Below are 27,107 nucleotides of genomic sequence, written 5' to 3' on the forward strand. Positions count from 1 at the left end.
ATCCTTAGAGGAAAGATGCTGGAGGTATAAAAATCTATATGGTAAAGATGGTATAATGCTGAATCCCAGCAGAGAGGTATGTTGAAAAGATTTGATACTTGAATATCTTTATGACTTGTTAATGTGTGCTTGTTTAAGAATTGCAGGGTTGCTTAAGGGAAGCAGTTACAACAGAAGTGATGAATAACTTACAGTGTAAAATGTGAAATGAGTAAAATAAGCATGGCCAGCTAAAGCAGTACTTAATTTATCTAAGGTGAACATTTATTTTCATCACTTGTTCTGTTGTTTGAATTCTTCCTTTTAAATGACACTTTGACATCTTTTGTATAAATTATGCATATTAATGTAATTGTATTTACTTGTAGGTGGCTCTAACCAAGAGAGCTGATCCAGCTGAGTTGAAAACAATATTTTTGAAGGTATGTATAAAGTAAATATTTTACTCTTTCTGCTTAAATTTTTCATATCTTTTGCTTCTTTTTGCAGCATACAACTCCTGATAGTTTTTCCAACCATTAATCATTCACTGTATTATTACCATGTTAGACTTAAATACCATTATCACAATTGAACAATGCTCACCAAGAAGTCAGATATGTTCCTCAGTGATTATTGTATTGACTCAGAAGTATTACTGTCTTAGAAAAAACCTGCATTGTTCAGAGAATGGGGTGGGAGTTTCAATATTGTTCCTACACATGGTAAAATGTTCGTGTAGACACCTTGCAGTTAGACCATTTGGTAAACTAACTTCCTTCCTTCCTTCCTTCCTTCTTCCCTCCCTCCCTCCCTCCCTCTTGTCCAATTTGTAGAAGCGTTGGGAAGCTCACCATGTGAAGTGGTGGCCATATTTATTATTTCACTCAAATTCCTTCTGTCTTTGCCTGCTGAAGAAGTATGCAAGCAAATAAGTGACTCATGTACTTGTATACTTGAGAAATGTGTGCTTCAGTGTTTTGCTGGAATATGGCTTTCTTTGACCCATATCCTAAATTTAAATAATTATTCCTAACCTTCCTAAGATTTATTAGCACAGTGTCTGTATTAGTTTGGTAGTCTGGTCTGAAAAGTGAGTACAGAAATTGGTGCATCTGGAGGTATGTGAGGTAGGTGCCACAGTGCTCCAGGGAGCTGTTGTATCTGAATCATTTTTACGACGGGGTTGAGTGCCTAAGAGAGCTCACACCTTTCCAAGTTCCTCCCTCCACCTTCCCTCTCTCCGGCATCATGCCCCACTCTCCATGTACTTAGCACGTTTTCCATTGTCCCTTCTGAGCTATTATTAACAATATGCGTAGGTGTCACTATGTGTATTGCCAGTATTTATAGTTTTATCATATACTGTCAGTATTTATAGCTCTGAAATCAGATTCTCAGTTGAGAAAGCCAGGATTTAACTTATTAAGTCCTGGAACTTGTATCTGTCAGGAGAGCAAAAAGGCTCTTGAAAAAGAATGGGATAATGGGATTTTCAGAGGCAAATGCTTGAAGAGCAGGAGGAAGACAGCAGAAAAAGCAGATGGGGAGTAGACCGTTGACCCAAGGAGATGGTAGCATTAAGGAAGGGAATAAACACGGTAGAGAGAAGCCTGGTCCCTTCTGCAGTGTGAGGCAGCGCTCAGTTGAGGTGAGAAGGTTGTATGGTTTGCTGAGAATAGTGTGGAAGTGTTCCCTACATGCCTGTGGGTATTCACCTCTCTTGGGTTTCTGAAGATTGTAGCTCCCTCACCTTTCAGTTTTGGTGGATTTAATGGCTCATGGTTGAACACACTAAATACCACCTACAGCTCCCTTTTCATCCTTTTCTGCTTCCCCTTCCACTTAAAGAAGGGGTCTCAATAAGCAAAGTAATGAAATAGGAGCTGAACATTTTGTTCAGTGTAATACAGAAATTATTGCATCACTTACTACTGAGAAGGAAAAAGGATGAGTGGGTGTGGCATGTTGTTTTGTGCTCTACAGATAAGCTGCTTCAGACAGTTTTAAGTGGTGAGGCCAGTACAGTTGCTTTTGCAGATTGCGGGATCTTCATTTGTAAAATAACTTGACAGCCACTCTTTCTACTGCAATTAAGAATTAAAAAACATTATTTCCAGGCAGGAATGGTAGCCATTCTGTAGAAATAAATATGAAGTTATCAGTTTAAATGCAGTTGATTACAGTCAACTTTTAGCTTTTTTAATACATCAACCCAGTAAAATGTTTGCAAATCTTATTTAAAATGGGGTTGAACTGGTTAATACTTGACTATCTAAAATGTATGGAAATAAGTTACCAAAAAGCCATTAAGTACTATTGTATAATATCAAATTCTCTGTGAGTATAATTGCCAAAGTGGGGAAAAATACAATTGTAAAGAACCATTTTTTAATGTCTCTCCTCCAAAACCAATAGAATTGATGCTTTTCTCTTTTTGTTATGATAATTTCCAAGAGTAACTCTACTTTTTCTAAGTCTTCTACCATAACCCCTAAGAGATTAGATTTTAGTCAAAGTGATCAAGCTGACATTTTCCAAGGTCATTTTCTATATGTAGTATAGAGTACGTGATTGGATTTCAAATGCACTTGAGTAAATCACAGTGACAAGAAACAGGGGGACACTGAAACCTTGTGCTGTTTTCTGTTATTGAGTGCCCTAGCAGGGGGTTAGCCTGGAAGAAAAAAAAAGAAATATAGAAGCATAGGCTGTATGACTTATTTGATTTGTTTCTCAATAGCAGCTGTGTTAAAAGTTTTTGAGGCTGGGATTCTGAAAGATTCTGTCTCCCTGCAAATGATTACATTGAAATCAATTGACCTGCTAGTTCTTATAAAAGTATACAATTGAAAAGTCCTCGCAGTGTATCAACTAGAAAGCTTGCGTAATGAACAGTGTCTATTGAAACATGAATCTGTAAATGCTAACAAATATATATTGGTTGCTATGCCAAAGCAAGTTATGTTTTGTTAGGGCTTGCTTCTCTGAAGCCTTGTTTCTTGAAGATATTGCTGTACCTGAAGACTGTATTTATATAGCACCAGAATAAACTAATCTACTTACTGTTACACTTTGGCATCCCTCTGAGAGTTACATGCCTACGGCGGGTATAACGGTACTCTGCAGGCACCAGTGTGGCTCTGTGAAATGAAAACTGGCAGTTTCCTTCCCTTAGCAGAGCCATAGCAATGTAAAGCAAAAGATGTGTCTTTGAAGTACACTACAAAACAGGAACAGGCGTCTAATTTATTTATTACTTTAGTGTGGATAATGCTTTGTGGGGAGCTGCAATAATGGTTTATCATCCTACCTTACCCTAAAAAAGAATAAGAAATTAACAGTTGCTTTTTCTATTCTCAGTGCGCATTGTTATCCTGGTTCCCTTAAAGTGAACACATGTTCTTCAAATGTTGCTGGGATTTCTTTTCCTCTTAATTATTGCCCTTATCCTTTTCCTTTCCCTAAAAAAACATTTTTAGGGTTGATTTCAAGTTTATCCTTCTACAGAAAATGAGAGCTTTAAACTTTCAGGGATGACTGAGGAATCAGGGTAAGGGTGGTAACAAAGGCAATTTTATTTATTTATGTATTATCTTAAAAATATTTTAATATTCCTTTTCCTTGATATCTAACATGTTAGTGGAAGCTTCCTTTGGGAGCAAATAAGGTTGGGTCTGTCGAGTGCCATTTCTGGAGTAGTATGCCAGTAACTACAGTATAAAGCAGGAATAATGTGTGCCGGCGGTGTTTGGTAAGGTCTCGGACCCTTTTTCTTCTTTCTGCAGTATGCTGAAGTGTCCAAGTTCTTGCTTTCTCTTATATTTTTTCTGCAAATGCTTCTCTCTGGCCTTCTTTCAGCAGTTCAACCAAGGAGGAATATCTGTAGGTTATTCTTTAGTTACAGACCAGCCGTGGCTGAAGGTAATGTGGTGGAGTTCCTCCAGAACAGCACCCCCAGGTGGATACGCTTGTGGGATTATCTGCTCCACTAGCACTGTAAATTCATTCCACAGGTGTAAACCTACCTTCTCATCCCAAAGGATTAATTTCAGATAAATAAAATATGCTGGAGTATCCTGTTGCTGTTGTAGTTTCAGTGGGCCGGAGGTGCCACGCACTTTTGCACGTGTGCTTCATGTTCAACTTCAAAAAAACATTTGGTACTGAAGTATTAACTCGTTCTAGACTACCATGGAGAAATTGTTGACATGATAAACAAATAACTGTATATCTGCAACTCTTCTGGCTGGGAAGCCCAGCCTTCAGCTGCTCAGGTAACTCCCCACTTACTCTCTTCTGTTTGGGTGTAGGCTGTACGTTCTTCAGATCAGAACTGTCTCATGTGCTGCAACATACGCCTGCTCCTGATTGGAAACTATGGGTAGTGGTAATAAATACCTGGAGAAGGATGTTTTTGAGGCACTAAATATTGTATTCATTTAACAGTATGCAAGTGTGGAGAAGAATGGTGAGTTCTTCATGTCTCCAAATGACTTTGTCACACGCTACCTGAAGATAATTGGAGATGGTTTACCTAATGCAAGCACTGTACAGCTCCTTGCAGGGGTGGTGGATCAGACAAAAGATGGGTAAGTGGTTTTTTGTGCTTTTTTTTTTCTTTTTATGTTGTTTGTTTAAAGAATACAAAACTATTCTTCCAAAACAGTCTGATCCCCGAAGGGTGGTGGGGTTTGTATTTGCTCTTTGCCTGTTGTTTTTTTTTTTGGCCTGCAGATACATAAAGGAATACAGTATCTTTTAAGTGGATACGGTAGAAACAATGTTTTGGGCTGCATGTACCATTTAGCTGAGCAGACCATTTTCTGTCTACTATATATTTTTAATTCATTGAACGTTTCATGTTTTTTGGCTGGCTCCCCTAACTCCCTCTTTCCTTTCCTTCCATGAGTCTTTCTGTCTCTGTTTACTTTATGTATTTGTCATAAACACATTCAAATAGCAATCCAGAATAACTTTAAATGGTGTAGGAAGGGATCGTAGGAAAAAAAAGTGTCCCTGCTTTGTTTTGCTGTAGCACTTTTAAAGGTTTTTGCCAGTGTTTTTTCCCTTAAGAGGGAGGAGTAGCAACTAATGTATTTAGGCAGCCACTTTGCAGTCTTGGGAAGACAGCAGTGAAGTTGGTTGCACATGGTTTGCATTTGAAAGGCTGACTTTGCCAATAGGCAAGATTAGCTACCCCTCCATCTTCCTCCCCCCTTCTTTAATGAAATCCTAGCTTTTGCTTTTGGTACTTGCCCAGGCAAGCTGTCTCTTCATCCATATGAATGCATTTTTTGAACCCTGCCTTTAAAGTATCTTTAGAGAAACTTTAGAATAATTAGCTATGGACTTAAAGTCTGTAGTTGTGGCATTTTTAGAAACCAGAAAACTTCAGGGATGACTCATATCAGTGGTCGCAGAGAGTAAAATGTGAGATAAATAAAGCATGACTAGAGAATGCAGGCTTCCTAGGGAACAGATGCATGCATAACTGAGAACTTCTGTAGTAGTTTCTGTGCTCTCTCTTCTGCTCAGCCAGCCTCCTGTATCTGGCAGCCAGACACCTTAAACCTTGCAGACAAGTTAATGTGATGATTGTTACCCCTGGTAAAAGAGTTCTGTAAAAGGTTATGTTGGCAATGGTGGCAGCAAGAAAGTGGTGGCTTCAGATAGCGTTTGACTGAAAACATTAAACATTTCTCAGATTTCTTCCCTTGGTTCGATGCCTGCAAAAACGGCATTTTCCAAATTGCACAGCTTCAAATCCATTTTGTAATAAGAAGATTGAGAGTATAATCCATACCTTGTGATTTGGATCTCCCTCACAAGCAGCAGTTGGTGTCAGGAAGAGCAAAATGTAAAACTGTAGCCTATGTGAACTTGTTGACAAGTTGGGATTTCATAACTTGGCATGATCTTGCAGTTTTGTGGTGTGGTACTGAGGCTTCTAATTGCCGCTTTCTACCATGGGTAAGGACTGTTTCTGCAGTCCAGACTGTGCAGTGGCAGGGGACTGCATGTTCCTAACATGTCTTTGGAGAGCCTCTTCAGGTATTCAGGCTGTCGTCTTGCTCAGCTGTGTGAAAGAATGGAGAAAGTTCAGAGAGGGAGCAGCATTCATCTCTCTCTGACCTGGCATTGTAGCATTTTTTGCCATGTGCCATTTGTACCTTGTTTTAGTGGTATATAAAGTAATTTGCAGAGTGGTCATCTGAAGCAAGGGTTACTTGCTTTTTGGTTCCTGGAATGAAATCTCCTAGGGATGGCAATAGGACCTACTGGTCGTCTCCTATTGAATTCTTTCCAACTTGGCAGTTCAGAGCTCCTAGTTTTAAAGTGAAGTACAAAACTGCTTTTGTTAGTGTTTATTTTTAATAGGCTGGTCAGTGTTTAGAGACTTACACATGTTAAGGTCATGAGAATCTGTTCTATAATTCAGCTTTATTTCTAGTGTGAAATAGAAGGTGTATTGCAAGAGCAATGACAAATTAATTTTGTTATAGTGTTATTGGCTTAAAGTAGTGTGGTTCTGAAAATATTGCTAGAATATTTCTAGAAGCATTTATCCACTGTCTCAGGTCCTGGTTTTCCTCTGAAGAAGCATCTGTTCTTCATGACTGGTGAGCAAGACCACTCTTCACTAAAAGGATCTGAGCCCAGAACCACTAGGGTTGTTCCTAGCACTTTTTAAAATGTTTTTTAACTCCTGATACTGGTGAGAAGTTAGGTATAGGTACCAAGTGTAATCAATGAGAAATACTAAAATGGGTAGGTCACACAGGTGAAGAGCAGACAGCACAAGAGATTCAGACTCATGAGCAGAGCAAAAACACGGGCAAAGAGACTCTTTCACCAGAACTGAAGAAGTCCTAAGCATGAAGTGTGAATAACAGTAGCTCTTACGTACAATCTCACTGTGGTGGCTGTGAACAAAATCTCTCATGTAGCTCTAGCACAATTCCTGCATTGCCAGAGATGAAGAATGTGAGGGTTATCTACCGACGTTACTGGTGGTGTGACAAAGGTACAAGACCTCTTAAGGCAGACTCTGGTGTTCAGTGAATATCTGTTGCCATGGGAGCAAGTTTTGCCTCCATCTTAAGTCAGGGCATAGGGTTATTTGGAGGTAGGCTTTCCGTCTTTCCTCTTACAAGGCATCTTTTTAAGGTTTCCTTTAAGAAAAGGGAATGCTTTTCTTGCTGATGGCCAAAGAAGCCTTTCAAAGCAGTCGATCGGTAATAACACAGATTTTTTAGAAGTGGTATATCGCATGGCTGTAGTTTGTATGAAATGGACTTAAGAGCCTTGACTGGTTCCTAGCCTTAAGCTTCTCATTCCTAAGTTTAGTTGAAAAAAAAAAAGCTTCATTTGGCTTCAGCTGGATCAGACACTACCCCCAAATACAGTGGCTTTCTCAAGGCCTATCAGCAACAGGCCAGGCATTTTCCATCCTGCCTACTGTAACATATTGTTTTTCAGTCTTTTGTTGTACTTTCAAACATCTGTCTAACAAAATAAGTATTTACTGCACATCTCTGTTTGGGCTGTAGTAACTAACACTTTACTGAGAAATACTGTATGCTTTATTTTTAGAAAGGACAAACTATTCAAAAATAACACTTGGAAATACCAGCATTTTCCATTATTATTGGATATAAATTTATCCTCTAATGCACCAATTTACACTATACTTAGTTTACCTAGGTTGCAGCATAAAATAATAGATGTAGCTTCAATTTGTGTCCCATTATGTTATCATGTTTAAATTGCTGATACAGTAACAACATATGCATTGATTTCTGAAGAAACCTCTTCATCATTGCCATGTGTGTATTATTACAGTGGATAATGGCTTTTTAACTTTGCATGGCTACATGCGAACTTCCTCTGGTGGGAATGCATCATGGCTGTGTGGTGCCCAGATACCATAGGTGTGAGCACCAAAAGAAGCATGGAAGAAAGGAGAGAGTAGTAAATAGTGGTCTTGCAGCACCATACCCAGTTGTTGTCTTAGCACTGTAGCTCTTGTGTGTGCATGCTTTTAAAACATCAGGTTTTCCACCTTCATGAATAAATTGTGCAGCGTTGGCACAGTTAACGAGGATGTGAAGGTGAAGGGAGACTGACCAGTTGGGCAGGATATCTTCCAAGGCAGAAGTAAAATTTTGTAAACATTTCAGCTTCCTTTCTTTGCACTGTTAAGATCAGTGGGCTTTTCTCTGCTTTTGTAACATAAATTAGCACTTGTTTAGTTAAATAAAATAACTCTTAAGTAGTATATTGAAGTCCATGTTAATATGTACTGTTTAATGACACCTAATGATATTCAGTGAAGGGTTATGCTAAACCCAAAAGGGTGATGCTAAACCAGAGAGAAAATGTGTTACCCAGGCAACTACCCTTGTGCAATATAGAGAAGTGAGCATATGGCTATGTAGTACACATTATTTCAGCATCTTTAAGCATTAAGAATCACACGTGTAATTGACTGTGAAAAATTACTGCTCAGTTACTGTATTGTATGGTCATAATAGAAGTAAATGAATACGTCATTGTTGTTAGAATAGATCTGTTGGGAATCACTAGCAGGCTAGTCTACTTAGGGAGCAAAAATACAATAAGAAGAAAATAGCTGGTTTAATTAACATGTAAAAATTGGGTTAATTTGAATTCAGCTGGCACAGCAGATATTAATGTCTCTTCTTTAATAGTCTGGCTAGAACCACACAATTTGTACACTTTTAATCTTCCTAGTACTATGAATAATTGTTTTTAAAAATGGATATGGGGTTATTTTAAGCATCTATCTCTGACTTATTGGGGGGATTTATTACTTGCAAGTACTGACAAAGAATGCTTCTACCAGTATAAAATCTTTGCAGCAGTGTTGCTACGTGAAGTTTTAATCAAATCCAGGCCTAATAACATAGGATATGTTATTAGTGTGGTGCTAGGGTTCTGCTGGGATAGGTGCTGTGTTTCTTTTCTGTGCACTCATCACTGTGTCATGATCTGTTGGTAAGGACATATGCTGGTTGTTGTTTCACATGAGAAGCGGCTTTATCAAAATGGTGTTGGCAATTATTTTACATTTTTAGTTCTAAACAATCCTATTCTAGAGTCTTGTTGCCTGCTGTCTATTTTATTCTTTCTGTGTGTGGGCTTTATAATCCTTGGGACAGAAGAATTCAGTGCTTTGTGTCTGGTTGCTGTTGTAAGGTTGTCAGGTATGTAACCAATAATAATGGATAATAATGAGCTTTTATAACCTGTAAGTCACATAGTAACAATAAATATGCATAAATGCAAAACTAAGTAGGTTGTGATGTATTGGTTTAAAATTGAAGGAAGTGCTGCATTTTAAAAAATTTCTTTTGGCTTAGGAGAAATGGAAGTTTTCTTCCATTTAAAGGCTGAGTATCTGTGTATTCTGTGTCTAACAGTGGTGAGTACTGAAAGCTCCCAAGGAGCTTAAAATAAATGACTCCATGGCCTGCCCATGTGCTAACGTGTGCATATGTAGTAAGTCATTGCCTTCTTTGCCAGTAAAGCTTAAGGCATGCTTATATGTTTACTGGCATCATCAACTGTGATTTTAATATTAACAATACCTGAGGAGGTTTCTTTTTATTTATTTCTCACACTACATAATAACCTACGGTGGCAACTTCTCAGAGCTAATTATTTGTTAGGTTATTTCTGACTCTACATATGCTTTATCTTGCTTTTATTTAGTGCATATGTATTGAGGGAGGTAAAGCAGAACAGCTTTTTGGCCTTCTCTGAGCCATGCTTTTTTTTTGTCCTCTTTTGTTTTCATGTCTCATGTGTTTTCATGTTCTTCACGGAAATCACCTTCTGATACCCTGTGGATATTTGGCTGCTGATGTGTAGCAAGCACACTTCTGTGTGACTTGAAATTAATTCCTAAGACAGGGCAACTGGAAATTGCTCTATAGTCACGGGTCATCATAACTTGATGGAATGAATATCTTTTCCAACCTGTTCAAACACTTTGTTCTTCACTGTTACTGCATACTGAGTGGAAGTTTTCACTGAACCAGCTGCAGTGTCATTTTGAGTAGAAATCCTAAAGATACAGTTAGTTTCTAATAGAAAAAAAATGGTTTTGTATGTGTCCTGACATTTGTTACGCCGAATTTTGTGCTTCATAGAAATAAATCTTTGTTCCCCAGCTACTGCCATGTGAACCCATTAAAGCTACGTGCTTGCTAGGCTGACATAAAGCAGCCTCAAGAGAGGGCAATCTTAAACCTCCCAGACTGCCAGCAGGCCCTGCAGCCACACATTTGAAGATGATTTTAAACTGTACAACCTAGACATTAAAGAAGTAGCAAACCAGAAGAACAGTTGGCTTTTACCTCTTGAAGAATACGAGTTTGATCTGCATTTGAACTCTTGGGTGTGACCAAGAGAAATTAGAACTGCTCAAGGTCTTTGCTGTATCAAATCTACTGCTGGAAGCAATGCCAAGTTGTCTAATTATGTATTTCTGTTTATTAACTAACTTAAGGAAGGGCACCTCTGCTTTTATCTCTGCACCGCTACTGCGCTCACATATTGGGAACCTGCCTGTAATGATGAATTTGAATAAACTGCTCTTGGGCTGAGGAAGAGCGTGCACATTACCGCTTGAAATTTGTTGACTCAACACGCAGGACTGGAGGGCTGTGATGGATGACTAATAAATTGCTAGCAAACAGATAACATTATGATCGGATCCTTCTGAAGTGACTGGCAGCATGTAGGTCTTGAATGGATTTGCTTTACAAAAGCCTTAAGTACTGAGTCTTGAGGGAAGTTACTCATATCTTTATTGGCTCTCTGTCTTGCCAGTGGTAGGCTCCCCCGGAGGGCAGTTCAGTTAGATATTAAAGCTGAGGTGAGTAGCCACGCTGAGCGCTTTGCTTATTTTATGTTATGTTGCAACTTGCTGAGAGGAGTAGTTCCTTGTTCAACAAAGTCATTTCTATCTAGTGATATAAAGGCCTCCTGACAGCGTTAGTGTTAGGGCATTTTAGGATAAACTTTAATCCCTATTGATAACATTTTTGTGCACTTTTTGGTTGTGGTCTTACTTCTCTTGTATAGTCTATGTAATATTGTATTTAATTTTTCTGCAAGCAAGTGGTTTCATAGCTCTTCTTTTTCCTTCATCCCTTAGGCTGATATCATTTCAAGAGTTTGTGGCATTTGAATCAGTCCTGTGTGCTCCAGATGCATTGTTCATAGTTGCCTTTCAGCTGTTTGACAAGACTGGCAAAGGAGAAGTTACTTTTGGTAAGACTGTTCTTAAATGTACACTCTTAATTTAAAAATCCCTACTTACACTAAACTCTGTTTCACCTTCTGTTACTGTAGGAAACACAGTGATTGGTAGTGGAACGGCACTAGTGCCAAGACACTTTCTGGCTGAGGTTTTTTAATCATTTACATGTGCACAATAGGAAATCAAGGTCACAGTCATCTTCATGGTTTTCTCTGGAGAACTGGTCACTTCTCTTTTTCTCTTCGCCAACATGCTTGTGCAGGTCTTCAGAACAGCAGTGAAAGGTGGCTATAGGAAATAATTGTAAAACCGCAAGAAGGTTGCCAGAAGACTTGGGTGAATGTTGAGTCTGAAATTACCCTGAATTATTTTTTGTTTAAATTGGCTGTATTTCAAGCTGGCTTCCTCTTAAGGCTTAAAACTTTTTTTCTGTGAAATTTTAGTCATAAATCCATTATTACACACCACCCCCACCCCCCAAATTCAGCTGTGCATTGGAGGTGTGGTGTTTGTACTGACAACAGGAGAAATACTCAGGCTGGTTTAACACTTGGTTATGGGGACTGTTTATTTCTAGATACCATAAAGACAGCTCTTGATATCTGCAGGACTGTCTGCCACCTGCCTAATGATAAGGGCCATTCTGTTTGGAAGAAGGATTCAGAAATTAGCAGTTCTGAGTAACTTCAGACATTGAACTTGCACTTCAAAAAGCATGGGGGATTTTTTTGCCTGAAGTACATACACTGGATAAAATTGCTGTTTCTAATCTGCTACATTTGGACATGGTTATCCATATGTTTCAAGTTTTATTAATTGGTTGTTAAACAGTTTTAAGAAAAAGGAAAGTTGGATGATATTGACTCTTTGTCTTTCCAAAATGTATGATTCACATGTCCTTTGTCTTTTGCTAGTATTCCCCACACATGTTTTATGCTCAGTTAAAAAGGCCCTTCCCTTTCAATTTGAACTGACAAGATCCTGTTACCATTGTATTCCTTCTACCATCTCCAAAAATCTGTATTTGAATTTGTGGCTGGTGAGAAGACTTGCTGTCTCTTCTTGTGTCTGTTTTGTTTTTTCTTTATTTTGGTTGTTTGTAGAGATTGTGAAAGATGTGCTTTTTGTGTGCAATATTACTTGTTAGAACAGCTTTTTAAAAATTACTGCAGATGTTAAAAGATTTGAAAGAATTTCAGGAAAAAGTTCTGCTGATCATAACCTTGATGAAGGAAGTATTTTGTGCCTAACAGTCTTGAGCATGTGTGTGGACAGAGAGGGAACGAGAGACGGCATGCTTTTAAACCAGAAGGGCACGCATATTTTGCAGAGGTTTTGTTCCAGCGCAGACAAACCAGGGTTCCTGGAATGCCTGTGATGTGCAGGTTCTTGTCTGCGTCAGAGCCCCTGGTTGCTTCAAGCGCTTGTTAATAATCTAGGAAGAACTGTAGTTTGATCTGAATGCTGAATCAGTTCGACTTAACTTTTTAACTCTTGGCATTCTTCTTTGTATATTTCCTGCTGGCAAATGCTTCCCTTGGGGTTTGACATAGTGAGTCAAGGCATTTGTTTGGCATTTGAAGTCCATTGAAGTCCTTCTAGTGATGAGAGGAACTACTATGCCAGGCTGTATTTAAGGTATTTGAAAGAGGAGACATGCCAACATTGGCAGAACCTCAGATAGCTTCTTTTTAATTCCTTCCTCTCCCCCTTTGAAAGCATAAACGCATTTGTAACTTCTATATAGTACCTTGTGGCTACCACCCCAGCAAATGCCTGGAGTGGGGAGGATGTGAGAGCTGTCTCAGTGTTGTGCAGTCTCAGCAGAAACGGTTGACCTTTAGACAAAGCTAGTTTCTATTTTCTCTCATAAGAAAAAAAAAGCTCTTTTCCTCCTATTATGAAAAAAACCCTAGTATTTTAATGAATAAATTATTACAATGCTATCCTGTAACTTTGCCACTTAGTGCCTCAGTCATGTGTCTTTGAGGTTAATTATGAGATCTTTTCCATTGACTAGAATGAGAGTGGGATCAAGTCCTTATCAAGGTTAGGAGACTTAAATAGGGGTTTTGTATACTGTGGAATTACAGTGTGAAAGGAACAGAAGAAAAGGGAAAGGATCGTTTTTCACTATACTGCTGTTAAGTGTAGTATCTCAAGGATCCCATTATAAGCCTGTATCTCATTTTATTGTTGTAAAGAAACAGCATGGCTTATCTGTGCAGTCATTGTTTTTCTATATACTGAGATAATGGTATAAATATTTTAGCTTATACCAAATGGAATATAGGGCTTCCCGGCTGTGAACTTCACATTTTCTATGAAGCAAATAATCCAAATCTTATTCTTCTGCAGGTGCACTTAGCTTGGCACTCTTGTAAAACAAATTAATAATGGGCTTTGCATCAATGAGCTTTAACACTGAATGCCACATCCAGGCTCTGGATATTTAGAGAAATGTTCTGGGTGAAGAAGTTATGGTATTTAATACTTTGCACTTACCTTTCTTGAAAAATGCTGCACTCTTACTTTAGTTTCTGGGTTGGAAATGCCTTTGCATTTTAGCCATATGTTGACATCTCTACAATTTTAAATGTTTCATTTTTTTCAGGCTACAACTTAACTGTATATGGTTCTTTGACAGAGCTAGCGTCTAAAAGGGCTGATCTGTAAGCAGTCTGTGTGAGGGGGGGTTGGAAGGTTTATTGCTTTTTGAGGTGAATGAAATGGCCACTAGTAAATTAGTGGCCAGTGGCTGACTGAGACTACACCTGGCTGTTGCATCATGTCGTAGATTTATCTGCTGCTGAAGTGTCAAAGCTTTGACAGTTTGCAAGGAGTTAAAGCTCTCAGCAGGAAAGTGGGAGGAAGTTTAGCTGGCTTTTAAATTCGAGGCAAAGAGCAAACCATTGCTTCTTACTGTTGAGTGTTGACAGGCACATAAAAGCTGATAATGTAAGTCCAGGGGTTTAAGAGACTTAGTAGAGTTGCTTTTTTGTCGTATGACTGTATTTTAATGCCTCATTAAAGAAGCAGAGCCCTTTGAAATTCTTTACTAGATGGTGTTTAAAAAAGGCGAGATGGTTGGGTAAAAATGTCAGTGTTTAAAAACTGAGTCGTCTTAACCTCCATCTCTAATTTCGGATGAATAAATGAAATGATGGAAGCTAACAGTTCTGAGCAGTGAATAACACAGTGGTGATATCCAGGGACTGGAAATTTCTTTTTCTTATACCAATTCTCTCAGCTCTAGTGAAGGGCAAAAAATGTTGTCCATGTTGGTTTTGCTCACAGAGAAAGGAACGCCACAAAAAGAGATGTGATTGCCCGAGTCTGTGCTGCCAACCAGTGTTGAACCTGGCTTTGAAGATTTTCATTCTGATTTGTTTTAAAATAGAATTTCCCACCAGACAGAAATTCTTGCTCTTGTACTTAATGAAATGTAGCTGTGGTACACCGTGTGTTTTTCTGGTTTTGGTTTTGTTTTTTTTTGTTTCCTAAAGGTCCTTAACCTGAAGCTGTTTCAAAATGGATGCTGTGCTGTGCTGCTTTGAGAAATATGAGTATGCTGTAAAACAAGTCAGTCCTTCAATTTAAAAAAAAATAAATGGAAAAGCAAAGCAAACCCCCCCAAACCCGCAAAAATGCAAAGGGAATGGGGAAACCAAACCCCAAATAGTTGCTTGTTTAGCGTAACAGCTGCAGAATCAAGCAATGTATTCTGCTTTTGTTTCAAAACAGAACTTTATTTACATGTAGACAGCAACTCTTGTGGGTCTGCGCTTCTACTATTAATTATATCAGTACAGTTCTTAGATAAACACATTCATTAAGGATACATCTTACTAAGCACTCCTATTTGCTTATCTGATACTTGAATTGCCTGAATACTTGTTTGTAAACTTTCTAAAAGCACATAGCTCTTAACAGATGTTTAAATAGCTATACAGCTATTGTGATGAGCTTCAGAGTTTTTCCTCTTATGATAATGCTCTGAAACTTTTTCAATATGCAAAGAATTATTACAGGACTCTCACAACTGCTTTCCTGACCAAAGGATTATGTGGAGACTGTGTGAGCTAGCTCTTGCTTTTGTTACAGAGGATTACTAATTTTATGCTTTGCCCTGTAATTGCTTGGTATGATTTGGCTCTTCCTATGGGAATTCTTTTTTTTTTTTCTTGCAGAACACCTAGCTTAGTAATGCCCATCCCGGCCCACTCAATATCATGTAAAGCAAGGAAAAGCTAAATCTGAACTACCAAAATAAATTACTGAGGCTGTAAGCTTTGGTCACTTGATAAATTGCAATATTCAGTATTTCTCAGTGAAATTTCCATTGCTTATTCAAATTGGTTAGAAACCATTTGAAGCTAGTGATGTGTTAGCTTACACCTACACAGTGAAACAGTTGTTGGTTTATAAATGACAGTTGCCTAGATATGATGATCCCAACGGCAACATTACAAATGCAACATTTGTTTAGTCTCTGGTATTTTTTGTTGTTTGTACTGGATTTTGCACAAATAATGGGCAGCTTTAATTAAAAGAGGATGTAAGGTAGACTTGTTAGTATATTTATTTTCTTCAAAACAATTCTTGAAATCTTCTTAATACTATTTTCAGAGAACTTCATTTCTAGACATATGTCAACTTGGCAAGTTTTTCTTGTTTTGTTTTTTCTTTTAACTAAAAAGTTATGTAACCAGGCAGACTTTCAGGAAGGCATCTGAAGTAAAACAAAGCCTGTTTAGTCAAAAAATAAATCTGTCCTTTTAAATATTAGGAGGAGGTCCATCCTTTTACACAGTTGTGTTTCATTTGGTCTAGAAAATAATATTGAGTCTTCTAAGTCACCCCAAACTGAAATTTGGTGTTTTGGTTTGCTCTTTGTTCATGATTTTGTTTTGTCTTTTTATTTTTAAATCAAAGTTGCCTACCGACAAACATCAGGCTGAAGGCAGAGCATTTCTCTTGTTCGTTACCAAAACCCAAGGAATGATCATAGAATCATTAAACGGTTTAGGTTGGAAGGGACAGTAGCAGCCATCTGCTTCAAACCATGGCAGAGCCATCAAGACCAGATTGCTCTGGGGGCAACATGCAATCAAGGTTTTAAATATCTCTGAGGATGGAGAGTCTGCAGCCTCTGTAAGCAAGCATCTTCCAGTGTTAGACCACTGTTATAGTGAAAAATAATTTCCTGGTGCCTAGTTGAGATTGTCCATGTTCCAGCTTGCATCCATTGCCTCTTGTCCTTCCACTGTGAATTTCCGTCTTTCCTTCACCCGCCGTTGGGTAGTTGTAGACAGCAATGAGGTCCTCCTTTCGCTTGTCCTTCTCCAGGCTGAGAAAACCCCATACCACCAGCCTCTCCATGCGTGTCATGTGCATCAACCCCCAACTGTCTTACATGGAGAAAATAAAAGTGGTATTTTATTTTAGTTAGCCAGGTTATGCTGTTTACCTTGATGGAAGCAGTCTGGGTTTTTTTTATTCTTCTTCTTCAGGGCAAAAGGGGTGAATTTAGTTTTTATGCACTCCTGGGACCTAGTGCTTTCCAAACCTGTGGTCTTTGGGCTCTGGCAGTTTGTTCCTCCCTTCTAAGGAGGCCAGGAAAGGTAATGAAGAAATGTAAGGCTGTTGCCAGTAAACTGAAATTATGGATATGCACAGCTCAAGTAGAAATATTTTTAAGGGATTGCATCTTGGAAAAATGTTGAAAACCTTTTCTGTAAGCCAATTATGTAACATTCTGTGTATAAATTACTTCCCCTTACATCCAGGGAGGACAGAAGAAACAAACAAGCTTGGATCCAGAGTCTTAACTGCTGAAAGTGATGGTACTATTGGGAAGAGCCTGCTTTTTGGGGTATTTGCATTGTTTAGCAGAGGTACCAGATGTGCTCAGGTATCTCAATCAAAAATCAGGGCCAATATGAATTGGACAGTGTGTGGGTATGTCATGAGGAAGTGAATTCATAGTTTTTAGAAGTGGCAAGAGCACAAACAACCAGAACATGGGAAGGCAAGAGAATTTAAAAATAAGAACGTTTTCAGTGGAGGGGTGAAACTTGAAGCTTATCATAGATCTTTTGATAGGGAAAAATCACAAAGATACAAGCATGTTCTCATGATAGTGTTTCCATTAATGTAAAATTAACCTGTAAAACTGCTCTGTCCTTGCTGAAAAGTTTGGATAGGGCACTGATGTTATAACCAAATGAATTTTGTTCAGTAGCTAGAGCCTCTCTCCTAAAAGGGAATGTATGCTGAACTTTCTGTTAGGATTTGTACCGGACTTTGTGGTTTGCTGGGGGCTTTGTGGGGATTTTGTCGTGTTGTCATCTTTAAAGTCTACTTACAACACCTGAAAGACATTAGGTGAGCAATCTCACCTCTGTGTACAACAGGTGCTACGAAGCCTTTTTTTGCTTTCTCCAACCACAAAATGGATGTGGTTCACATCTGAATGGAAGCAGCCACTTTTAGTGAGAGCCTCCAGCCTCCTGCTTCTCTGCCCTGTTGTGACTGCCTCTAAGGGTGCTGGAACTCCATTGGGGCTGTTGCAGTACAGTCTATTTTCTGCTTGGAGATGTGCCGGGTCAACCAATGCATTTTATGTGGGCAGTCCAACAAATATCATAAGCTTTTGCTTTCCACTGATATGCTCCAGATGTTGGAATGTTACATGGAGGTGGTGAAAAACCATTGTGAAGGCATCCTTTTTTTTTATATAGGTGGAGCTTTATTGCACTTATTTAAATTACCACTTTGTACTACAAAAAGAACCACTCTGATTTTTTGAAATTTTTAATGACCTATGAGCAGTGTTTTCTGAACAACTGAATGTAGATGCACACCAAGATCAGATTGGCTTGCATGTGTTGTATGGTATTTTGTCAGAGATCAGAAGAACTACTCAGCAGCTGTTCCAGTTCAGTGGGTCAAAAATTCACTTTTTGTGAAAGGCTAACAGTAGATTTTAACGATTGACTATAAGGGCTCCAATTTTAAAAGACAGAGGTAACAGAGAGCACTTTGAGTTGGTGGGATAATTCAAGAATACCACATGTTCAGATGGCTAAAATATTGTGCTTTCTGCTGCTACTTGATGCTACTTAAGGAGAGAAAAATAGGTGTGGAAAAGCCAATCTGAGAGTAAATTTCAACTATATGAAGTCACTCTTTGGTTAACAGTAAGCTGCGGGTTAGCCATCTTTTGTACAGCTGTATATCCTGTTGGGAAAGAAAAGCCCAGCATGATTACTAGGCAGCATTTGGGGATGAACCAGAAGCTTCCACACCAGAATATATTTAAAGCTGTGGCAGCAGCAGTATACAGCTTTAAACTTGATTTTTATTTTAATTTTTTTCCCATCACCTTTTCAAATTGTCCTGGAATTACAGATTAGACGGTAAAAACTTCAGCAGCCCCTAAAAGCTAGGAAAGTGTTGTGTTACTACAAATTTTAATATGAAATTTCATATAGCAAAATACACATACTTTTGCAGTGTGTGTAATTTAGTTTTCTAAATTGGAAAATCTGCTGTTACCTAGCAGTTAATGACTATTTTTTCCAACATTTAGAATGCAGGACCTGATTTGATAAGCTGATAAAAGAAAACAAAACTGAGAACATGTTGGAAGTGCTCAAAGTGAAAATTACAGTTTAGGTAGGTTTGGGGGTAGATAGTTAGACATTTTAATTGAACGAAAATAGTTTTATACTAATACAGTACTGTTGTGGGAGTACATTTTGTGGTGCATTTGAAGTTGAAGTATTTAAGTGGGGGAAAATGTATGTTAATGCTTTGCAAGAAAGTGATTTTTTTTTTTTTATACCATGTATCTAAGCAAAATAGCTGTTAAAGAAATAGAGCTCTGAAGTCTGTGTTGGAGAGTAAAGTGTAAAGATTAGGATAATTTCTTTGAGCCAGGAGTTTGCTTTTATCACTTTGGTTGGTACATTAAACTACTGTAGGAAACAGTCGTGTGAATTCTGAAGTAAATATGTATTCTGGACAACTACAGCGAGGTCAGTCCCTGCCAGTGTAAAGAAACAGGTGTTGAGTGAGTCTGGATTCTGAAAGTCCTGTGTTTTTAACATTTCCATGGTCGGGATAACAGAAATGAGTCCAGATGATGATTTCAGTTAGCAACACAGAAATGGGGGCATTGAATTTAATATGACAGCTTTGGTTACACACAAGCAACACTGGCCTATGTTAAGCAGCAGAAAACACTGCTTGTCCATTACAACTCAGCACTAGTCCACAGCTGCACTAGCTCAACATAGGTAAATTGGTTAAAATTGCCATTTTTACTATTTGAGTTTAATTTTGTCTTTAGGGATTTTTCTCTGAATTTGGAGTAACTACTCCTATAAAAAAAATTAGCTACCACTTACACATGTGTACACACACACAAAATTATCAAAATAAGTGAATTTTTAAGGGTTTATATGCAAGTGTGTATGTGCAGCCACAGTTTTAGGTGCAGGTGAAACTCAGTCTAAATGGATTGGGTGCACTAATGGAGGGTTTTGCACTCTTTTGAATGAATCTGTTTTAAAACAGTAGCACTACCACATGATAGAGCGCAGATAAATTGCACTGACCTGAGCTGCTGTCTTTTTTCAAATCAAACCCCCCCTTCTTGAGTTGTGTAATAATCCCATTATCTTCAAATTATGTGCTCCGTTTCTACTGTGCCATCTTGAGTATTCTACCAGATACCTTCCTAGTAATATTTTACGCAGGAAAGAACCTAATTGTTTTTTTAATTCAGAATTGCAGAATAAGTTGTGGTCCATGTTTTGCAAGGAATTATGAGGCAGTGAAAATACAGCATTAATGTATTATTTCAGGGCTTCCAACCCGTGGAATAAGGTGGCTGTGACAGCCCTTCCTGCTCTTATTGCTTTGTTGAGGGAAGTTGAAGGGATAAGTACCTTTCCTTTGCAATCCTTAGTAATCAAGCTATTCCAATGTGTTATTTAATTTACAGCACGGCCACTGTTTCAATCCGTTTTCTTGACAAAGCAGCAGGGAGATCAAGAAGGTGATTGTAGCGCTTGTACTTCCGAAGTGTTGTACCTCTTCTGGGTGAATGGGGATAAATGGACAACCCAGCCAACTACTCGGACTACCCATCATTCCATACCTTAGCGGAGCAGATGTGATGTGGACATATGTTTTCCAAAGTAAAAAGTCATCATTATAGAACAGTCCTAGTGCCAGACTGTAGAAGGATGGAAACAAACACTAACTAGTTGTGTATTTGAAGTTCACAACAGTAAATAAAAAAACCCAAAACACAAAACCACAGAAAAAAGCCAACCCAAACCTTGGATAAACCTGAACAATTACAGTAAAACAAGCTAATACAGAACATTATTACTTATTTTTGGCATGTATATATGCACATCTCTCTACGCATGTGCTTTTGCAGAAGTTTATTATACTTTTTCTGTGGTCAGGAGCAGCAAGGGCTGGTCGCTTTGCCAGGCAGGTGAGCCTGCAGCTGAGTGAGGGTGCCAAGAGGCCGGGGCATGTGCAGAGGCCACCCAGCAAGGGGTGCAGTCCCACGCTGCCCAAGCAAGGACAGCAGAGCAGGTCTGGTGACAGTGACCAGGGTCAGCCGAGAGTCCAGTGATGGACAGACAAGTCTGCAGGGATGAGGCAAGGTCCGAGGTCAGGCTGGGAAGCCAAGTCAGGGGGTTGGGTCAGCAAAGTGCATGGGCAGGTACAGGCATCCCTGCGGAGTGGCTCAGGCAAGGAGGACTAAGGACCTGACCTTCTCCCAGCTCTTTCTCCCATGACTCTTTGCACAGACTCTGATCCATGTGCTCCCGGGTGGGGCATAGGGAAGAGGTTACAGAACCTGGTGGTGCACTCAGGGTCATGAAGATTATGGAAAAATTGAGAGTTGTTTCAAATGGTCAATGGGGACCCATTGCCGAACTTGTGGAAATCGTTCTGTTCTCATCTCCGCTGAGCTTTAGGTCAGGTCTTGCTTGGCAGTTGGCAAGGTGCTGGGGCTTCCTAGACTTGATAGTGAAACGGCTACTCTTATCAACAGTTCAGTTTGACCAACTGGACTTCCTTCTTTGCCTTTTCTTCTATGTACAATTTATTGTAAATGACTTTGAAAAATATGCACTGCTTTTATTGCAGCCATTTAAAGGAGGCTGTTCCAAATGCATGAATGGAAGTGCTTAAACATTAACAAAACATTATTTTATAAAGGTATCACCTTCTGTCTGAGCAGAATGACAGGGGTTTGCATATTCAAGTTTAAAAAAAAAATAATCTTGTCTCTTTATAGTAAAATATCTATTCCACGCTCTTTGCGTTAATTTTGCTTTGTTTAATCCAAGTTGTAGCTATAATGCTTCTATGCTCCACTTCAGGGCCCTAAGTATGATGAATATAGAAACAGTTAGTGCCAGAAGGGTTTGAAAAGGTTATTGGTGCATGTGGAACTCCTGTTAACTTATGATAATTTATGACTTTTCAATTTTGTCTTTAGTTTCCCTCTTTGCAGAAGGTAGCTGGTGTTCTTTACAGAAGTTGCTATTACCATTATCATCAGGGTAAATCTAATTTTTTAATCAAGGCCCAAGGTTTTGGTACAGATTTTCTGTACTATGCACACATTACTTAAATGCATAAAGATATAACATGCATTATATACAAAATGTATATAGCATAGAACATATAAAATAAAGCCAATTGTGACAGCTTTTCTGCAGAAATGTTGCCGCTATTTTGTAAGGGGAGTGGGATTTTTGATGATGATCATGAAATTTTTTCTAGCTGTGCACTGAGTATTAACTTCATTAGACTGAACGATGACACTGCATGGAACATTTAGGTGCTTGTGCAAATCAATAGTATGGAAATGTGAATGCAGTGTACTTGTTTGCACAGTAAGCATTTAAGCATAGACATCAGTACACTGGAGAGAAGAAAGTCCCCAGGACCCAAAGGGGAAAAAAAACCACTGTAAACCAGCAGGCACTTCACCTGGAGGGAAAATAGAACATCTCTTTTGTACAGGGATCAGAAACCAATGACAAGGTATCCTTTAATTAGAGGCAGTGCAGGGAAAAACATTTATTATAGAACATTGCAATTTATTTTAAAAATTAGTTTCAATTTTTTTTTTTAAGATTGACACAGATGACAGCATGCATTTCTAAAAATGAATATTTAAAATCTTCTCCTTCAACCTGTTGTTTGTTTAGCTTTCCAACAGCTCTGGTTCAAACAATGCAAACACAGAAATGGTTGTATCTTTTGCTGGCTTTAGGTCTTGTGCTTGTACAGCTCCAGGCAGTGGAGCATTGACATATTTGTCTGTTTAAAGCTAAAACAAATAAACGGTGTTTTAATATGGATTTTAAAGCTTAAGTTTATCAGATATTTTGATTAAATATTGGTTTAGCATCAAACCACAGTTGCCCAGAGAGGTTGTGGAATCTCCATCATCGGATGTACTCAGACCTCAGCTGGACATGGACCTGAGCAACATGAACTGGTTGGACCTGCTTTTACAGGAGGTTGTACTAGATGACATCCAGATGTCCTTTCTGTCACAAATTATTCTGTGACTCTGTGAAACAGGTTCCTTAAAAAAAAAGTCTAAACAAACCAAATAACTCCTGTCATTGAAGGGCATTGGTGCTCTGTACTGTGTTTAGTTCAGCAACTTGTGGGTAGCCATGGAACTTCAGCTGCAGGTATAAGGTGAAACTACATCTTTTAATTGTCCATTTTGTATTTTAATACCTGACTTGGATGATCAGGAGATGATACTGTTAAAACTGAACAATAACTTGGAGTGAGTCCTAGTATGTAATTGGATACATTTTGATGGTTAAATCACAGGCTAAAAACCTTAAAATTTGTTCATGTCTTTAATATCTGAATCAGGCAATCTGACTACAGACGAGACTTGAGTCAGTGACATTGTTGTAGATGAATGGGTGATGAGACTAGTGAGGAAAGAGGAAGAACACTGTCCACTGAGTGTATACAGGAGTTTGAGAACCATAAATAGTTGTGAAAAGGAATTACAGGGTATGTGTAAAAAGGCAGTGGCAAACAGGATACCATGTCTCATGCCATCAAGGAATCAGAAGTTGGCAATCTTCCATTCAGCTACCTGCACTGTATAATCCAACATGCACTCTGTCAGAAAAGCACCTGGTATTAGTTGCTAAGACATACTGACATCAATATACAGTATGATTTTGAAAAGATCAAGTAGTGTAGGGAGTTCCCTTGCTATTGTACTAAATACCTACACTAATGCAGTAGTCTGTGTTTTCCAAGCCATAGCAAAAATTAAGTGTATATCTCCTGCTTGGACTGTCTGGAAGGATATTTGTGCTTATGTGAACCTCTAAGGCATGCATGTAGCCTTTAATTTCTGTAATAGACAAGGGAATGCAAATGCTCTGGGTATATACCTCACTATATTCCTAGTGGCTTGATGAGTTTCTAAGTTCCATTGCTGTGAGCTCCTTTGCCATTTGTAATGCCAGTAATTAAACATTGCCTGAAATTACCGTTTTTTTTTTCACTTCTTGATGTTTGATTTTTATGAGCTGGAATTTTTCTTGTGGGCCACAACTAAGGAGAGTTTACAGGGCACAGAGTTGGGGGAGCAAGATGCATTGTTCCTTCAAGAGAGCTAATGTATGATAACTAATTAAAATTACAGTCGCATAATCAGAGGATGCTCTGTAACATTCATCTGTTGTCAAGTTGAAGTAAAGATTGAGAGGAGCCTGGCCCCAGCAAAAGAAATTTGAGACTGCTTTTGTACTAGCTAAGTTTCCAATCTTTTACCTTGCATCAAGTAAGAAAGCACCTTTTCTCTCTGACAAAGACAAATCTGGAGTCCAACCAAACATAGAATCACAGAATCCCAGGTTGGAAGGGACCTCAGGGATCATCTAGTTCAACCTTTCTAGGAAGAGCACAGTCTAGATAAGATGGCCCCGCACCCTGTCCAGCCGACTCTTGAAAGTATCCAATGTGGCTGAGTCAACCACTTCCCTGGGGAGATTATGCCACTGTCTTCACTGTGAAAAATTTCCCTTTGGTGTCCAATCGGAATCTCCCCAAGAGCAACTTGTGTCCATTCCCCAATAGCTTTTGGTAAACAGTGACTTGTTCCTAATCTCATCCAATTGCTCTGGGGAAATTCAGGAGATGGAATGGGAGAGAAAGAGGAAGCAGGTGAGCATCTGATTTCTGTGCAAGAGGCAGATACCGGAGCTGTTCTGGGAATATCTTAATTCCTCTCGAAAAGCAGAGTGGTTGCTATCATTTCCTCTTGTCTGCGGACAGCACAGTCTGTCTTGTTCATGCCGGTTCCCTTCTTTGAGGAGTGGGGAAGGAAGTCTGGCAGAAAGCAGCAACTTTATAGAGGTGATCTCTAATGGCTGTGGCAAGATGCCTCAAACTGTGTCAGTAGGAAGCATCCTAACTAAAAGACATTCAGCAGAGAGACAGGACCTCACCCTGAACCGATTGGCTTTCCTTCCTGTTGCCCTGAGAGCAGAATTTTGCTCCTGGAGAATGCTGGCGGACAAGATGCAAGCTTGCTGTGATGGAGCTTGAAGACATGAATGAACAATGCTGTCCTGGGGGCACTGTGTGATGTTGCTTGGAGAAAATTCTCATAGGACATTAGGGCTTGAAGTTCTGAATTTTAAGAATTTGAGGTTAACTGGGGTCAGTCTTTCTGTTTGTAAGTTAAATCAAACTTGTTCTTTCACCACTGATTCCCTGGGATCAGTGGGTGGTGTGTTTATAAAGATAAAATTACTGACTGTGTTGAGGGATGGGAAGAGGTTCACAGTATCATCTCTGCTCTTCCCGTCAATCCCAGAATATGAACAGCCGTCATGCTTTAGAACAAGCTGTCCTTGGGGGTAGCACCAACTGCAGTGCTTTTGGGTCTATCTGGCAGGACACCTGCCCCTTTCATCTCCTTGGGACCATTTTTTCCTATGTGTTTATCTTTTATTCACTTGGGCACGTCCTTACATCTTCCTGGCTCTCAGCCATCCCACCCACCTCTTGCTTTTTCCTACTTCCTTGCCTGAAAGTGGGAACTTCAGCCTGGCTGGGTTCCCCCAGGTCAGCAGAGCCACTGTGCCTGGCTAGCATAGGCTGAACCAGAAGCCAGAACTCAACTTGCACAGGATACAGGACCTTGTGGCTCCAAGGAGTCGGCTCCCATCTTTGCTGTGGCACTGGGGTGAGCTGTAAGGCGGCTCCCAGGCCAGCCTGGTAGGCAGAGGCTGGCTCCAGCGAGGTGGCTCCCAGCTTGTTCTGCACAAAGGCAAGCACAAAGCTGTGCTGATTTCCTTGCCCCCAGGCACCAACCATGCTTGGGAACTGGCTTCCAGCTCTGCTGCTCACCGAGACAGACAGGAGCTCTGGGTTTGGGCTCCTGGTCTTTTTTCCACAAAGCGTGAAGGGAGGAGGAGATCAGCCCCTGGCCCTGCCTGTGGGCAGGGAGTGTTTCCTGGGAACCAGCTCTCCATGCCGACAGGAATTAGCAGGAGACAAGAACTGGCTCTTGGCTGGAGTTGCTGGAGGAGTTGTATGGCAATTAAGAAGGTGTATAGCAGCTGGGAACCTCTGGCCTTGAGCTTGTCTTTGGAAGATATCTTTGCCCTGTATTTTTGTCTGAGACAGACTATCACACTGAAATGGGTGCTGTTGTATGAGACAAGTACTTCCTCAAATCTTGTTGCTGTTTCCGTTAGTTAAAATATGTACAGTCCAGTTCCAGCAATATATGGTCCTTATTACTGATTGTACAAGATGCTGTGTTACAAATAGTTGTTTCTTCACCAAAAATGCCATATATTACCAAAAAGACTGCCACGCCCTTAATAAACTATTGCCCAGTTACAACTACTAAACTGAACTAAACTATGAAGCTTGCATTTAGGTGTGCTCAAACAAACTTGTTGTGCTTTCCCCGCCCCCTCCCCCCCAAGGGGGGTTAAAATCTGCTTAGACCTCTCCTAGGGGTCTAGGGTTAAAGTCTGCTTAGCGCTGGAAGTGGTGATAAGTTTGTGTTCCTGCCTGCCGTGTTGCCCCCCACCCCTTTCCCTGCATGTCGCTGCTCCTGTAAGGTAGCTACAGAAAAGTGGCTCTTGAAATACTGGTGTTTTTGTAGTTGATTTGTTTCAGTGTGGAGAACTCTGGGAATAATACAAAAGCCTGAATTATAGTGACACAAAACTTTCATTGTTAGCAGCTTGGAAAGATTATACTGAAAATTGGTTACCTTTAGTCATCTTTTTATAAATTGTCTTTTAATTTTAATCTTTTCTTGTTTGACTTTGAAACTTGAAATATCTAGTTGAGTGTCTTCTAATCAAATGCTGTGAGTATAAAACTTCACAAATAAAGAGATGGTTTAGGGATTGTATTTGTGAGGGTGTTCAAAACTTCATTTGTTATGATTTTGGTCAACAACAAAATCAGGTTTGCTTTACAATATGTTACTAATTTGTATGAATAGTATTGCTTTTCTGTTAGAAAATATCACATTTGTTTTTCTTGCAGAAATATATGCTTGTATCTATTGTTATTTTATGTTTTTATTAAATGAACGTTTTTCTTTTCTTCCCAGAGGATGCTAAGCAAGTTTTTGGCCAGACCACAATTCATCAGCACATTCCGTTTAACTGGAATTCAGAGTTCGTACAGCTGCATTTTGGAAAGGATAGAAAAAGACACCTAACATATGCGGAGTTCACCCAGTTTTTACTGGTGGGTCTAATATAATACA

At 39.3% G+C, this 27,107-nt stretch overlaps 1 protein-coding gene across 3 annotated transcripts in view; it reads left to right on the top strand.

Moving 5' to 3' along the window:
• The window catches only part of SLC25A13 (solute carrier family 25 member 13), a 100,738-nt gene that overhangs the window by 23,940 nt on the left and 49,691 nt on the right, over positions 1 to 27,107 (top strand). For all 3 annotated transcript variants that reach the window (XM_064444574.1, XM_064444575.1, XM_064444573.1), the window contains 4 exons: positions 369 to 422; positions 4,429 to 4,571; positions 11,168 to 11,283; positions 26,949 to 27,088. In XM_064444574.1, the coding sequence (XP_064300644.1) occupies positions 369 to 422; positions 4,429 to 4,571; positions 11,168 to 11,283; positions 26,949 to 27,088 (453 nt within the window). The remainder of the gene's footprint in view (positions 1 to 368; positions 423 to 4,428; positions 4,572 to 11,167; positions 11,284 to 26,948; positions 27,089 to 27,107) is intronic.

Source organism: Phalacrocorax carbo, chromosome 2 (assembly GCF_963921805.1).
Source record: "Phalacrocorax carbo chromosome 2, bPhaCar2.1, whole genome shotgun sequence".
Classification (NCBI taxonomy): Eukaryota; Metazoa; Chordata; class Aves; order Suliformes; family Phalacrocoracidae; genus Phalacrocorax; species Phalacrocorax carbo.